General features: G+C 52.6%; 3 protein-coding genes and 1 non-coding gene across 4 annotated transcripts; 3 read left to right on the top strand and 1 right to left on the bottom strand.

Annotated features, from left to right (window-relative positions):
* The first annotated feature begins 3772 nt into the window (after positions 1 to 3772).
* On the top strand, positions 3773 to 11865 carry NCU02478 (alpha-1,3-glucan synthase Ags2). Its single transcript, XM_959979.2, has 5 exons — positions 3773 to 4462; positions 4517 to 4576; positions 4636 to 4751; positions 4822 to 10544; positions 10617 to 11865. Exons 1-5 carry the CDS (start codon positions 4124 to 4126, stop codon positions 11549 to 11551), a joined length of 7173 nt encoding a protein of 2390 aa, XP_965072.2. The 5' UTR covers positions 3773 to 4123; the 3' UTR covers positions 11552 to 11865.
* A 170-nt stretch (positions 11866 to 12035) lies between these two features.
* NCU15022 lies at positions 12036 to 12124 on the top strand. The gene has a single exon. It is a non-coding gene; the product is annotated as a tRNA-Phe (tRNA).
* A 386-nt stretch (positions 12125 to 12510) lies between these two features.
* On the bottom strand, positions 12511 to 14464 carry NCU02477 (ribosome biogenesis protein Sqt1). Its single transcript, XM_959978.2, has one exon. It carries the CDS (start codon positions 14272 to 14274, stop codon positions 12655 to 12657), a length of 1620 nt encoding a protein of 539 aa, XP_965071.1. The 5' UTR covers positions 14275 to 14464; the 3' UTR covers positions 12511 to 12654.
* Positions 14465 to 14674: 210 nt separating this feature from the next.
* NCU02476 (alcohol dehydrogenase III) lies at positions 14675 to 16741 on the top strand. Its single transcript, XM_959977.2, has 2 exons — positions 14675 to 15567; positions 15642 to 16741. Exons 1-2 carry the CDS (start codon positions 15333 to 15335, stop codon positions 16640 to 16642), a joined length of 1236 nt encoding a protein of 411 aa, XP_965070.2. The 5' UTR covers positions 14675 to 15332; the 3' UTR covers positions 16643 to 16741.
* Position 16742: the final 1 nt, after the last annotated feature.

Here is a 16742-nt window from a genome sequence, read left to right as displayed (position 1 = left end):
TTCACGCCTTACCCACAGATGCGGCTTGGATATGGCAGCGGCACGGATGCGAGTCGGTGGCATTGTTTAATAAGTCCCGTCTGTTGATATTTGTAACGGAATCGCACTATTTCTGTGGCGTATCATGCTTTCTGACTTGGAGGAGTGGTTGAAAGTGATGGATGACTTGATTGCTCTGTGCCGGTTTCGATTAGTGTCATCATCTCACCTGTGCTACCTTTACATACATGTAAGCAGGCGTTCGTCTCTGGATATATAAAATCGGATTGGTCTTGACTAGAGGATTCTTCAAGTAACGCGCAAGTATTATGGGAAGAACATGATGAGACAGACTACCTGGTCGTGATGGAGATGGGATTAGGGTTTCTACAATCTTCCGAGTCCAAAGGGCGCAAATGTTACTAACGTGAGTATACCCTGAAGAATACCTTTTCCTGAATGTTCTAACACGAGCGGTAGTCAGGCGGTAGTAAGTGTCCTTCACTCGAACTGTCCTTCCTATTTGATTCCATTCGCGAGATTCGAATTTGAGGTCATAGGCCTGGAACACTCCAAAACATCAATTCGATGCTGTCTCAAGTTGACATGGTAGCCATCCCGAGTGGCCTCACGGAACATTCGAGTACGGAGTTACAGCATCCAGTGTGTGACTCCGGGTTTTCTCAATGTGTGTGACATGTGTCACTCTCACCACTTTTCTCGTTACACCTGGCCAGAGGCGCCACTGCACTTATAGCCTAACCTTAAAAATGAAAATAAGCGGATAGTATCACAACTGATGTAAGACCATCAGAGTGAGTGTGAGACTCCTGAAAGTGTCTTGATGGGGCGTTGAGGGTCACGGCGCTGTGGAAAATAGTCAAAAATGATGATTGTCTCTTTAAGGGGGAAGAATCACTGTCTTTGAGAGTACATGGGTGTGGCAAGGGGTATCTAATGTTGGAATTAAGACGTTAGTCTTTAGCATAACTGTATGATTTTGTATTGGACTTCAAGTCAAAATGAGATGCTCCTCGTCCCTCATCCCAAGCTTTGACAGTCACCAAAGAACCAATATATCATCTGAGGTTGTTGGGCGTTTATCGACGAAATGGTTGCGAAAGAAGAAAATGCTTGCCGTCGTCGAGACTACCTCATCGGTGCCTGAGGAGGTGATTTAGGATTCGGAGTCATCTTTCGATTTGTTTCTTTTGTTGGACCACCATAGGACTTCGTCCGGCAGATACATTGACAAAGTGGATTTGGGTGGGATTGAAGATTCTACCTAATATCTCTTGGATTCTTCAAGGAAAGTCGCGGTGAAGAGCGCGCCATGGGGAGCTTTAACGTTATCTGTCCAATCGTGAAGTCATAAGTCAATACCCTGATTACCTAGCGAGGTCTTTTTGGCAGAACTGAGGCCGAAGCAACAGCACCAAGGATTCTCTATCTTGCTGGGCGACAGGGCCATCAGCACGGACAGGAGAAAGGGCTGGGAAGGGCCAAAGCTTATCTCCCGCAATAGCGGCTTCCTGCTGCGGCTGAGACCAAGGATGATTGTGATGCCGTTTTTTTGAAGCCACACCGTGACATTAGGTGTTGTCAGCACTAAAAAAAAAAAGGCGGTCTCAAGAAGTGGGCTGGAAAGAGCTATGTAACCAAAGGAAAGGAAACCATGAAAAAGCTACAATGGGGAGGGGTGCAGTGTGGTCAGAAACTTTAGCCGATCCTCTTCTTTTCTTTTCCCCTCTCTTACACGCCATCTGTCACCAACGGCTCTTGGCGACATTCTGCATTTTGTCCGATTCAGGATGCGATAACCGCTCTTTTGTCGCAGCGTGTGTCGGATACCAGCCCGGAACCTGTTCAGCGGTTTTCAGCTGCTAGATTGGCGACAAAGATCTCAAGACAGTTTCTGGATATCTCCAAGCAATGATTATAGAATTGAATGCGCGAAGTTGTACAAAGATGGGAGATGTTTTGGGACTTGAAAAGCAGTCCGTGATGGTGATGCAACGTCCCGTTGAGCTTCGAATTCGGGATGCCACGATGATGGAACCCTTAAACGAAGCACTCGTATCTTCATTGGCGCTCCAAAGGAGTACCCACTCTTGGCAGTCCCGCCTGTCTTACGAGTGAAATAGTGGAACCTTCCACGGAAGCGCCAAGTCAGGCTCCCAAGGTCAACCCAACCTGCCTTCCTGTCAACCCAGCCATTTCACTTTCTTCACGTTCTCCTTTCGTTTTGCTCTGCAAACATCATCGGCGCCTCGGCCAATGATCAAGTCAATGACATCGATGACGCCTAAGAACCGAGAGGTTTCGGCGAGTTCTACGAACTCTTCGAGAATTCACAAGAGGAATCCAGCCAGTGATTTACAAATCTTTACAGACATGCAAGTCAACCGCGACTCGACACGCTTAACGCGTCCCTCAGCTTCTGAAGTCATATATCCATACCTAGCCGTGAGAAAATATACCTTTTCTTTGGGGAAGGATTGCTGAGCGCCACGGTCTCGGCTATTGGACCACATTGCCTTGTTCTCACGTACCGTCCTTTACTGGTCATGAATTGTGCATTCCCCTTTGGGTCTTGTCCGGCTATGTGCTGTTACTGTCACGCGTTTGTATTAAAGACCTCTCCCTGTATTGACGAAGGACATCTCCAGGCTGTTCACTCCACGATACAATAACAAAAGGAGATAAAACCGCGAGCACCCTCCAGTCCACGGCATTGCCCACTGGTACGGGTGCATCGCTTATCTCTCCCGCCTCCATCCAAGTTGGTGGCTGATCAAGATTCGCTGACATGAGATGCTTCATGCTTGAAGGGGCTGAAGACACTGGGATTAGCACCTCCATGTAGGTCTTCTCCGTCTCTTTCTGACAGTGCCTCCTTCTTTCGACTTCTCCAACGGTGATCCAAGAACCTGCTTCCCGGGTCCGGTAGCAATCCTGCAACTTCCGAGCGGCCTGCCCGCGCGCCCCGCTAGGCAAAAGCCAGATGGGTGGATTCGCGCGTCCGAAGCGCTGCATACCAGATGAACTTCACCATCTATGAATGGCTCGTACGAACCACATGAACAACTCAAGACGTGTGGATGAGTTTTACAACAGTCCGTGGACCATCGGATGCCATTTTGATGCTGTCCGACATGGCAGTGAAGGATGATTGCATAACAAATGCCGCCACGGAGTTTGCCATACCATACGTTCAAAGTTGTGGTGAACTCGCCGGCATTGGGTTTTCTTGATGGAAGCCCCCAGTCATGATTAAGCTAGTCTACATACGGAACTATGCAATATGGATGCCTGGATCCAGTAAGTTTCGAAAGGATCTGGAGGATCACCCGTAAGCGACACCAGTTCTTCCGCATCCTTCATCCCCTTGGCCAAGCGCTCGCGAACAGGGGTCCTGGTGACGCTAAGGCGTGCGGGTCTCTTCATCCTCTTCATGCTTTTTTTTGCCCTGGAGCCGCTCTGGCACAGCCCTACGAGCCCTGATACGAGCCCCGAATTGGCGTCTTCTCTTACTGGTCAGCTGCTACGAGGATAGACGCAGTCCTCACGGGGAGGCTAGGTCATCAATCCAACATGGTGGGTCGTCAGATGGCTTGTTTCCGCTCCATGCTGGCGGGACTTCTCGCTTTGGAAGCCGAATAGGCCAATGGAGAATACTACGTGTACGACTTTTGTTCATGGCTATCCCCAAGCTTCCAGCTTCGCCGGTTGTTCCGTTTGGGCGGAGCACCGTTCAGGTTTAGTCAAGCTCTATTTTCTGACCACAGGCACCAAGATCCGCACCCTGTCATAGTCTATGCTCGACATCCATGTTCAAGAGATTTCTCGGTGGCTATGCTACCCGATCTTATCGTAGACTTTCAGCTTGAATAATTACACTTGGCTGCCCAACCTCTGCTTCCATTCTTCCTCTTTTCCGCCCCTAGCTTCAAACTGTTGGTCACTTGTTGACTGTTCGATAACTGCTTGATATCTGCTCTTGGCAGGGTCAAGCTTCCATTGTGTTCCCGATTTTTTTTTTTTTTTCCCTAGACTTCTCCTCTTTGCTCTCTTACCACTTCATTTCCTATCTGAAAAAGTTCCTCGCTTTACCCGCCCTCGTGGGCGCGATACTCTCTTCACCATGGCGGCGGTTCTTCTCACACTCGTCCTGGCGACCTTGGTACAAGGGCTCCGGTACGATCCAGACTATGTCGACTACAACCTTAACCAGAATAAGGACGCCGTGAACCCCTTGGACTATTCTGCCCCGAAACGAGACAACTACACAGCATCCCCAAAAAATTGGAAATTCCCCTTTTACACGCTTTTCCTCGACAGGTACGCCAACGGCGACCCAACCAATGACAACATCAACGGCACTGTCTATGAGCAAGATCCCACGAGCAACCAGTTGCGGCATGGAGGCGATGTTCAGGGTGTCATTGACAGCCTGGATTACATCCAGGGCATGGGAATAAAGGTAAGTGGCGGGAGGTGGTACTAGCAATGGTGATTTTGGCTGACTACGAAACAGGCTATATACATTGCTGGCTCACCGTTTATCAATCTCCCCTGGGGTGTTGACTCGTACTCGGTAGGTGATCATGGCAGAGGAAAAGGTTATCGGTATATGTTTTTCTGACCGCGCCATAGCCCATCGATTTGACTCTCTTGGACATGCATTACGGCACCATCAAGGACTGGCAACGCATGGTGGATGAGATTCACAAACGTGATATGTATGTCATGATTGATCACACCTTCTCAACGTAAGTTACAGACGCCTTTTCCCAACATCGGTCCCTCATTGTCACGGAAAATGGCTTACAGAGAACTCAGTATGAGCGATCTTCTGGCATTCAAAGGCTTCGAGAACGAAACCGCACCCTTTTCACTCAAAGAACACAAGGTGCACTACAAGGGTAATCGAGAGTACCTCGATTTTGCACCATCCAATGAATACAAGGACGAATGCCAATATCCCAGATTTTGGGATGAAACGGGAATGCCTGTTGGAGAGGACGTCACTAGCCAGCTGAAAGGCTGCTACGACAGTGATTTCGACCAGTATGGTGACATGGAAGCCTTTGGTGTCCATCCGGACTGGCAACGTTCCTTGGCCAAGTTTGCTAGTGTCCAGGATCGGTTGAGGGACTGGGCACCCTCTGTTCGCAAACGCATCGAGTTATTCTCCTGTCTTTCGATTAGGGTGCTTGATGTTGACGGGTTCCGCTTCGATAAGGCCACGCAAGTCACGGTCGATGCTATGGCCGAGCATAACGAAGCCATCCGCAAGTGTGCCAAAGAACACAACAAAGACAACTTCTTCATGCCGGGCGAAATCACCGGAGGCGACGGCTACGGTGCGATATATATCGGCAGAGGACGGCAATCGAACCAGAGGCCAAGTTTTCCGCAGGTCATGAATCTGACAACCAAAGAGCTGAGCAAGAACAACAGCCTGGTTATCCGTGACGAGGGCAAAAATGGCCTTGACGCTGCTGCTTTTCATTATTCGGCATACCGGTTTCTGACCAGATTTGCCGGTATGAGCGGAAACTTGGAAGCTGGTTACGACCTGCCGCTCAATTGGGTTGAGATGTGGAACCAGATGATCATCACCAACGATTTCGTCAACCCTAATACTGGCCTGTTCGATCCACGGCATATGTACGGAACTATGAATCAGGACGTCTTCCGGTGGTCTGGCATCAAGCAGGGTACACAGAGGATGCTTCTGGGTCTATTCATCATGACTCTGCATATGCCCGGTATTCCGTTGGTTTTCTATGGCGAGGAACAAGAATTCTATGTTCTTGACAGCACGGCGGACAACTACCTTTTCGGAAGACAAGCTTTCTCGCCTACCCCCGGTTGGATGCTCCACGGCTGCCATGTCGGCAACAGTACCCAATATGTCGGCTGGCCCATTGAAACATCAAGGACCGGCTGCACCGACCCCAAGGTTGCTCTGGATCATCGTGACCCATCGGCTCCCGTCCGCAACATTATGAAGTCGATGTACCACATGCGCGACACGTATGAGACTTTCCGTGAAGCATGGCTCCTGCAGACCCTTAGCTCGAAGGTTAGGAATGTGACGCTCGAAGGTAGCACCACAAGCACAGAGTTTGGGATTTGGTCCGTTGCACGCGCATTTATGCCGAGTGTTCAAAAAGAATCATATCCAGCTGAACCCGTCTGGCTTGTTTATCACAACGAGGACAAGGAAACCGAGTATACATTCGACTGCTCCAAGAAGGGCCAGGACTTCGTCTCTCCATTCGATGCTGGAGCAACCGTCAAGAACTTGTTTTACCCATATGACGAGATCAAACTGGAGAAATCCACTCAGAGTTTAGGATTTGCTAATTCCCATGCTGTGAGCGGCTGCCTCAGCAATATCACCATGGCGCCCTTCGAATTCAGAGCGTATGTACTCAAGGAAGATTGGGAGTCACCCCCGCCTATGATCACCAAGTTCACTCCTGGCCACGACGCCTCTGTCGAGTCTTACGGTAACGGCAAGGTCGATATCCAACTAGAGTTTTCGGAGGAAATGGATTGTGAGGAGGTCTTGAACTCGATCTCCTTCACATCGACAACCGAAGAGAACGCTAGTATCAAGATCGATGCACACCGCTGCGACAATATCAAAGCCAGCTTTATTGCCGAATACGTTGGAACTATCCCTTCGACCTGGAGGTTCAATGCGACCCTGTCCAATGTAAAGGACGGTATTCACAGGATCACCGTCAAGGACCCCCAGTCCGGCCGTAATGCCAGCACGGGCGCCACAGATCACTTCCTCCTTCGTGTCGGTTCATCCAACAACCCGCTCGTTAACCCCATGAAGGCCAATTACTCGAAGACGCTGGTGACGAAAGAGGGTAGTGATCTCTTCGTCAACCACGCCGCGGCCGGTGCCGATAAGTGGCGCTATTCAACCAACTGGGGCTCGACTTGGAGCGACTGGCTCGAGTATAAGGGAGGCAAGGAGAAGATCGATAAGCTAGCTTGGAATGGGACCAAGAGACAGGAATGGGACGGTGACCATGTCATGGTTCAGTACTGGTCCAAGCTACTTGGTAGCGCCTCATTCGTCCAGTCTGGTGACAGCAAAGAGACCAAGACGCGCCGCTTCCCCCACCTCTTCGCCCATGGTCTCTTTAACAAGTTCGGCTTCGATGCTGGTGTCAAGAATGAGCTGAAGCTGGTTGGTGACGGCTTGTGGGAGGGCCACGTGATGGATGAGTGGCCCACGCACTTCCAGCTCAACGTATGGGGCATGAATCCCGATCAGAGGCCTGACGCCGGGTGGGTATTTGGCGATGTGGATGGAGATGGGGTTCTGGATCGTATGCCGCCTTCATCTTTGGCACTAAACGTGATCAATGCTACGGAACCGCCACCGATGCCTGCGCTGTCTTGGAAGCTTGTCTTCAACGATGCATTGCTCACTTTCCACAAGGAACCCCAGGGAAACGTGGCGGTTCAGATCATTATGTTTATCCTACTGGCTTCACTCCCCATCGTCGGCGGTCTCACTGCCGTCTGGACTTTCATGGGCTCCTTTTACAAGGTCAAGGTTAACAAGGTTGGCTTCAAGCGCCGCGGTCGATCACCACTCCGCGATATTGGCAAGCGCATCAGCAGTACCGTTTCTTTCGAGAACTTCCGTCATAAGGACGTGGGCGATACAGAGCTCGCTGTCATCCCAGGCAAGCGCAGAAAGGTCATCATAGCCACGATGGAATACAATATCGACGACTGGAACATTAAGATCAAGATTGGCGGTCTCGGCGTCATGGCCCAGCTCATGGGTAAGGCACTGGAGCACCAGGATCTGATCTGGGTTGTGCCCTGCGTCGGTGGCATCGACTACCCGATCGACCAGCGCGCTGAGCCTATGTACGTGCCCATCATGGGCAAGGAGTACGAAATCGAAGTGCAGTACCACCAGGTTCAAAATATCACGTACGTACTGCTCGACGCACCCATCTTCCGCACCCAATCCAAGGCCGACCCCTACCCGCCACGCATGGACGACATGGACTCGGCCATCTACTATGCTGCATGGAACTACTGTATTGCTGAAGCCATTCGTCGGTTCAACCCGGACCTGTACCACATCAACGACTATCACGGTGCGGCAGCGCCATTGTATTTGCTTCCTGAACGCACCATTCCATGCGCTCTTTCGCTTCACAATGCCGAATTTCAAGGCATGTGGCCTATGCGCACGCCTGAGGAGTCCAAGGAGGTGTGCGAGGTGTTCAACTTGGATCCGGAAATCGTGAAGGAGTATGTCCAATTCGGATCCGTCTTCAACCTCCTTCATGCCGGAGCAAGCTATTTGCGCGTTCACCAAAAGGGCTTTGGTGCCGTGGGCGTCTCGAAGAAGTATGGCGACCGCTCTTACGCCCGCTATCCCATCTTCTGGGGTCTGTCCAAGATTGGCCAGCTGCCAAACCCTGACCCGAGTGACACGGCCGAGTGGAGCAGAGACGAGCAAATCCAGGCGAAGGACGTCGTCGTCGATCTTGAGGCTGAGGCAAAACGCGGTGATTTGAGGAGGCAAGCGCAGGAGTGGGCTGGGTTAGAAGTCAACCCGGATGCGGAGCTCTTCGTCTTCGTCGGCAGATGGTCGCTCCAGAAAGGTGTCGATCTCATTGCTGATATCTTCCCGTCCATCCTGGAAAAGTATCCCACCACCCAGCTCATTTGCGTCGGCCCGGTTATCGATCTGTATGGAAAGTTCGCGGCACTCAAGTTGGCGAAGCTTATGGAGAAGTATCCCAAGCGCGTTTACAGCAAGCCCGAGTTTACCGCCCTGCCTCCTTGTATCTTCAGCGGCGCTGAGTTTGCCCTGATTCCCTCCCGCGACGAACCGTTTGGTCTGGTTGCTGTTGAATTCGGTCGGAAGGGCGCGCTCGGCGTGGGTGCCCGCGTCGGTGGCCTTGGACAGATGCCTGGTTTCTGGTACACGATCGAGTCGACCGCTCCTCAGCATCTTATTCAGCAATTCCGTGGAGCCATTGTCAGTGCTTTGGAAAGCAAGAAAAAGGACCGTCAGATGATGAGAGCCTGGAGTGCCAAGCAACGTTTCCCTGTTGCTCAATGGGTTGAGGACCTCGACACGCTTCAGACCGAGGCTATTCGCATTCATCACAAGGAAGCCAAGAAGCGGAAGAGAGTTCCTAGTGGCTCTTTGCTCACAGTTCCTTCTACCGTTGATCTTCACGGCAACAATACCCAGCGTGATTACTTTGATGATGCGGTCTCGACCCCTGCGGGCGCACGATCCCGAACGGCATCTACTGTTTCTACTCCGGGGCCTCAAGACGGTGCAACACATCACAGACGAACCCTCTCCAGCCCCTTTGATGATGACATTCCCAGCATTGCGTCACCACCCCCCGGGACTCCCGGATCTCCTCCAACCGTTAACGTGGATCGTGTCGGCGACCATTCAGACCACAATGGTGAAGATGGTGCTGATGAACCCCTCATGCCACCGAACCCCTTGTTCCTTAACCCCTCTGCCAGTTCGTCGGTCACAGATGTTGCCTCTATTGCAGCTAATGTCTACGGCCACGCGGGTGACCGCAGTAGTGTCGACACCTTTGCGATGCGCATGATGTCTCCCGACAGTTCCGAAATTCGTCCTCAAGCTTTTGGTCTGCTCAATCCACAAGCCCGTCCCGGTGCTGAAGCCCTCTACCAAGCACGCAACCGCAACAGCTCGCGTCTCTCCGTAATTGATGTCGTTGGTGACAGGCAGGATTTCCGCCTGCAAAAGGTTGATCCTTTCTTTACTGATGCCAATGGTCAATACTACCGCGAATTCGAGCGAAAACTCAACGGGCTCACGGCTAAGAACTCGGAAACCGAACTCTGCATCGAGGATTACCTCAAGGAAAGCGAGAAGGAGTGGTTCAAGGAATTCAGAAACGCCAAACTGGGCCGCAGCCGCAGTCCGAGCCGCTCCCGGAGTCCCATGCCAGGCTTGAAGATCAAGAAGACGAGACACGCGAGCATCGGCAGCGTCCAGAGTATTTCGCCTACCGAAGACGACGATCGTGAGAACGAGGAACGCAACAGCAGCAACAATGAGGGTGTCGGTCACCATCGCGACGACCAATTTCTGCTTGGCGACGGGTACAAGCCGCCCACTGGCTTAAAGAAGCTGCTCTCCATCCGCCTTGGCGACTGGCCCATTTACTCTTTCATCATTGCACTCGGCCAGATTCTTGCCGCCAACACATATCAGATCGTACTACTCGCTGGTGAATCCGGACAAACGCCTACACAACTTTATATCGTTGCGGGCACCTATGCCCTCGGCTCCCTTCTGTGGTGGTTCATGTTCCGCCGCCTGCCGGCCCTGTACTCGCTCTCCCTGCCCTGGCTCTTCTATGGCCTGGCATTCATGCTGCTCGGCGTAACGCCGTTTATGCCTGACCACGTCCGTTTCCCAGTCCAAAACACTGCGTCGGCATTGTACGCCGCTGGTGCATCAAGTGGATCGTTGTTCTTTGCAATGAACTTTGGCGATGAAGGTAAGCTTCCGTTTTTCCCTCTTCTTTTCCTCTTCATCTCGGCAGCTGTTTCCATGCTAACATATCTCTCAGGCGGTGTTCCCATAATGACCTGGATTTTCCGCGCTGCCATCATCCAAGGAATCCAACAAGTCTACATTCTGGCCCTCTGGTACTGGGGTAGCCTCCTCACCGCGCAAACCCCCACCGGCTCTCCGCACGTCGGCACCTGGATCGCCAACAAGGTCCCCGTCGCCCTCGTTATCACCGTTCCCATCGCCCTGATTTTCTGGTGCCTAGGCGTCATCTCCTTCGTCGGTCTACCTGATTACTACCGCCAACTCCCCGACAAGATCCCCTCCTTCTACAAGTCACTCTTGCGCCGCCACATCGTGCCCTGGTTTTTGTTGATGGTCGTCATCCAGAACTACTTCCTCTCGGCCCCCTACGGCCGCACCTGGGAGTTCTTGTTTTATTCCCGCGCCGTTCCCGGCTGGGCCATCTTGCTTCTGGCCATCGGCTTCTTCGTCGGCGTTTGGTGTCTGCTGCTCTGGCTCTTTGCCTACTTCACCAAAACCCACCCCTGGATCGTCCCCCTCTTTGCCATCGGCCTCGGCGCCCCGCGCTGGGCACAGATGTTGTGGGCCACCAGTGGAATCGGGCTCTATCTCCCCTGGTGCGGCACTGTGGTGCTTTCGGCGATCATCTCCCGCTGCTTGTGGCTGTGGTTAGGGCTGCTGGATACCGTGCAAGGAGTGGGGTTGGGTATGGTTTTGCTGCTGACGCTCACGAGGCAGCATGTGGCTGCCACGCTTATTGGGGCGCAGTTTTTGGGGGCCGTGTTCATGATGCTGGCGAGGGCTACGGCGCCGGATAAGGATGGACCGGGAGATGTTTTCCCGGATTTTAGTGCGGGCGTGATGCCCGGGTTGGGAAGGCCGTGGTTTTGGGTTGTCTTGGGGTTGCAGCTTGTGCTGCCGATTGGGTTTTTCAAGTTCTTCAGGAAGGAGCAGGTTGCCAAGCCTTAAGCGTGGATGTCAAAAGGAAGAAGAAAAAGGAGAGAGGATGAAGGGGAATGAATGGGATCGATGGGGTGAAACGACAGGAAGAAACAAGCGGGATTCGGTTGCTTTTACAAACTACTAACGACTGGACTGGATGTATGAAACTATGGCTAAAGGGGTCCCGTGGGATGAAATTGTTTTGATACCCTTTTATTATAGAAGAGGTGATTTCCATTTGGTTATCTATAGCATATACCCCCCGGTTACTAGAAGTACTTGGTTCGACACATTTGATGTTCATAAGTGCTTTTAATATTCATTTCATAGCTTAAAGCCTGATCCTAATTCTCCTTTTGATATGTTTGTGAAGCCTATCCCAACAATTAAAGGAGAGCGGCAAGATGCATAAATGAAGGAGGGACGATGGACAGTATCGCTTTGGTGGTAGGACAAATTGACTAACGCGCCACTATATAGATACCATTTTGATTTTAGGCTTTCATATTCAGCGGGTTTAGCTCAGTTGGGAGAGCGTCAGACTGAAGTCCACTTCATTCGTAAATCTGAAGGTCGTGTGTTCGATCCACACAAACCGCACTCTACTTTTGCTTTTTCCCTTTTGCCTACTCAGTGGTAAGTAAACAAGATGGTTTTTTTTGGGCTTTTGATTAGAAGGAACAGTCGCCTCGTTCTGTTTTTGGTGGTTTTTTCAATATACAACGAGTATTTTTCGAGGTGAAGTTGGCTGAGTAAAGGTTTCCAGAACTTTTTCGCCCATATAACGTCTCGCTTAGTCGTGGTGGAAAGAATTGTAAACGGCGTCCGGAACTCTGGCTGATATTGTTCTTTTGACTCGTAAACTCGAATCCAATTGCGAATTCTTTCTCTTCTCGATGTTGGCGGCCTGTCTTTGACGGTGGTTGCAATCGTTGTTGCTTTCACACGCTTCGTTTTGCAAACACCATTTCATGTTGAATAGCGATGGGACCGCAGTCCAAGGTGGCCAAATATGCAACAATCAATTCGCTGTCTATCTTGATACCCTCAACGCAAAACTCCCTGTCACCAAGGTATAAATCTCTCCATATCAAGAACTCCTTTTCCCCCATGATCTATGCACGTCAAGCTCAAGCCTCAAAAACCAACACCACACCATCATCACCAGCAGTGACAACTCTTTCCCCTGTCTCCCCTTGCACGAATCCCAGAACACCACCGCCTTCTCCACCACTGTGTCCCCTCCATTCCTTCATCAACCCGCTCACCGCGGTACCGCCCTGCACCGTCTGCTGGCTCGCCGTCGCGCCACGCAGATCCCATCTCCTGACTACACCATCCAACCCGCAGCTCGTCAACAACCACCCGTGCGTGCCAGGTTGCGAAGTCGCGCTCTTGACAAAGTCCACCTTGACAATCGCCTCGCCATCGTGCGCGCCGCGGATATGCTTGCGGACCGCGAAAGAGCGGGACGTGTCGTACACGGCGATGCTACCGTCTACCGAGCCGGCAGCCAGGAGGGTCTGCGGCAAGGGAGAGAAGGCAAGGGTTTCGATGCTGTCCCCTTGCACGGCGAGGGAGGCGAGGATGGCGCCTGCTTGGGCTGAGGGCTCGGTACCCGCAGCAGCGGAAGAACGTTGTGAAGGGGCGGGCATGCGACGGCCGGCAGGGCCGCGAATGGCAGGGGCGGGACGGGAGGCTGTTGGTTTTGTTTGTTGCGGCTGCTCGGAAAGGCGCGGCAGACCGACGATCTTGATGTTACCGCCTGCGCCGCCGGCGGCGACGAAGTTGCCCGAGGGCGAGATGGCGACCGAGTAGAGACCGCCTTCGACGGCGAAGCGCTGGTCGGCTTCGGTGAGCGAGACGACGGTCTGGCCGTTGTCGGTGATGAGATTCTTGGCGGCGGCGACGCCCCAGACGTCGAAGACGTGCATGGAGGCGTCCTCAGATACAGTGGCGAGCAAGTTGCCGTCGGGCGACCAGGCGCCGGCCGTGCACGGCCCCGTGTGCAGGAAGTAAGACTGGACGATCTGGATCGGGCTAGCGGCGTCGGTAGGGTCAATGGTAAAGACCCACACGGAACCGTCGGAGGCGCCGAGTGCGAGCGTGTTGGGGAAGTCGGCCGATGGGCAGGGAAGAAGCCAGTTGATCTCTTCTGTCTCTTGTGACTCGGCGATGAACTTGAACTGGAACTGGTTGTGGCCCGTGCCAACGGCGTACACGCGTAACCGGCCGTCCATGCCGGCGCTGGCGAGGAAGTCACCCTTGGGTAGTGTGAAGGCGATAGCGTTGATGCTGTCGGTGTGCCCGTCGATCTCGAAGATGGGGGTGAGCTCGGTGTTCTGCTGTTGGCCGGCGCTCGGGTCGGACTGGTAGCTGGGAGGGAGAACGGGGCGCGAGACGGCAGCGGAGGTGTCGATCACGTAGCCCTTGCCGGGCGCATCGTCGGCTTCGCCTTCGGAACCGCCTGTCGCGATAAGCTGTGGGTAGATGGGGTGTTGCGCAATGGCAAAGACGGAATCCTTGTGGGCGTCAAAGTAGGCGATGCTGTCATTGTGTAGGAGAATCTCCTCGTCGCCTTCACCCATCTCGTGGTCGTCATCGGAGTCCATGGCAACATCACCCTCAGCGTCGTCACCCTCAAGAACCTCATCAATCTCATCATCCTGGATAATCTCGTCCTCGCCGTGCATGTCGTTATCCTGGTGATCCTGGTGGTTAGGATCTTGGGGGTCTTGCGGGAACGTCATGGTGGGCTCGCGCAGAAGTATTCCTGGTATGGTTGTGAGGTCGGAGAAATATGAGGACGAATTGGCAAGGTCCAAGGAAGAACAAAGGGTATAGACGATACTGAAGTTCGTGGTAAAGGTGTGCTGAATGATGGGTATAAGAGACTTTGCGATCACGGCAACCGGTCTCTTCCTTATCGCCGATAAGGAGGGGCGGCTGAATAATTTTTTGCTTGATAAGCCGGCTTCAATGCATCTGGAATCGCGGGGTTCCAGGGGCTTCTTCTTGGCATGTCTAGACTCTGAAGATCCCCGTCCCCCGGTCAGTGGTTGTCGCTGACATAATCACCAGCTTCACAGCCGTTGAACTCAAATGAGCTTTTGTACTTCGACTACGACGTTGGACTTTTCTCTTCACGATCGCATTACATCAATACACTGGATGTTTTGGAATCTCGCAGGTCCTCAGCAAACATCTTGATGAAGTAATCAACCTATTTCCCGACACATCGGAACTTTCCATAACGAGCTAGCATGGCGCCGCACCTCCTGATCGTCAACACCGGTTCGCTGAGGCAGCCACGGAATTCTGAATAGCTTCACTTCTTGTGACTGCTGTTAACGGCGGCTGATTTCTCTGGCCGTTTGTGGCACTCCATAAGTTTCTTTTGGATATGAACGCGTTGGCGCAGGGTGGTGACAGCTCGGCCTGCCTCTTGGCATCAGCGCCCTCCAACAAATCGCACCTCGCTAGGAATGATGGGTCTCTCCGAGTCATGAGGCTGAATGACAATCAAGCGGTTTGTTTAGGTGGACAGATCTCTTGAGAAGAAGGGCTTTCCAGAGATCGAGTATTGCTCTATCATGGGATTGAGCTATGGCCACTGCACTCGGAGAACAGCTCAAACGAAGGGGAGAAGTGACGTCAAAGTTGTCATGGCGCCGGATCATAGCCACATCATCCCACAGACACAAGCATAACCAGACACACATTACGTTGAGAGTATATCTATATCACGGCTGCGTGGTAGTGACGCGTCTGCTGTCCAATACGAGCTCTCCGAGAGTAGTGCCGGAACATGCTTCCCTCTCCACCTAGTTGTGTTGTCTCAAAAAGAGTCGTCTTCCTATCACAAGTTACTTGCAGAGGTTCCCTTTCTCGTCTTGTTCATATCCCTATTCAACAACCAAAGGGCAGGTTCTATTCATCCCGCTATCTACACAGAACTCATCCTTGCACCCGCTTCGGCATCATGAGCAAGGCAGCAGACATCCCCAAGGAGCAGTGGGCGCAGGTTACTGAGAAGGATGGCGGTATGTTGCTCTCTTCTCTTTCTTATCCCGTTCATGGAACTTTGACTATGTGCCTTACTAACACCAATACGCAGTAATCACCTACAAAAAAATCCCTGTTCCCACCCCCGGCCACGACGAAGTCCTCGTTAACATTAAATACTCGGGCGTCTGCCACACCGACCTGCACGCGCTCGACAACGACTGGCCCCTGCCGCGCAAGACCCCTGTGATCGGTGGTCACGAAGGCGCCGGCGTAGTAGTCCAAAAGGGCGAGCTGGTGACCAACGTCGACATCGGCGACAAGGTCGGCGTCAAGTGGCTCATGTCTACCTGCTTCCACTGCACCTTCTGCCAGCAAGCCCTAGAATCGCTGTGCCCGAAGGCGCAGCTCTCAGGTTACACCAAGGACGGCACCTTTCAGCAGTACTGCGTTGCGAACGCCGCACACTTGGCCCGGTTCCCGCCGCAGACCGATTTATCCGCCGTTGCGCCCATCATGTGCGCCGGTTTGACAGTGTACAAGGGTCTGAAGGAATCCGACACACGGCCGGGCCAGTACGTGGCGATTGTGGGTGCTGGAGGTGGGCTGGGCACAATTGGCATACAGTACGCCCACGCGATGGGGCTGAACGTGATCGCCATTGATGGCGGTAAGGAAAAGGGCGAGGCGTGCAAGAAGTTGGGCGCGTCGATGTATATCGATTTCAAGGAGTCCAAGGACCTGGTGGCTGATGTGAAGAAGGCCACGCACGATGGACTGGGACCACAGGGCGTGGTCTTGCTGGCGCCGCAGGAACAGCCGTTCCAGCAGGCCACAGGCTATGTGCGGTCGCACGGCACCGTGGTCTGCATCGGCATGCCGGCGGGCGCCAAGGTGAGCATGCCGGTGTTTGATACAGTGGTCAGGATGATCAAGGTCAAAGGGTCGTATGTGGGCAACAGGGAGGATACGGCCGAGGCCTTGGATTTCTTCTTGAGGGGTAAGGTCCATGCGCCGTATAAGGTTATTGGGCTCAGTCAGCTTCAGAGCGTTTTCGACGAGATGAGGGCGAATAGGGTTATTGGAAGATATGTGATGGATATGAGCAAGTGACGGAACAAAGTTACGAGACTGTTTGACAGTTTTCCCGACCTGCCTTTTTCGATCTTCAAAAATCAACGATACCAAATTTATCTCAACCTGACACTTTTAT

This window comes from Neurospora crassa, linkage group I (assembly GCF_000182925.2).
Source record: "Neurospora crassa OR74A linkage group I, whole genome shotgun sequence".
NCBI classification, from domain to species: Eukaryota; Fungi; Ascomycota; class Sordariomycetes; order Sordariales; family Sordariaceae; genus Neurospora; species Neurospora crassa.
The sequence above is the reverse complement of the archived record's forward strand: the minus strand, read 5'-3'. Positions and strand labels throughout refer to the sequence as shown.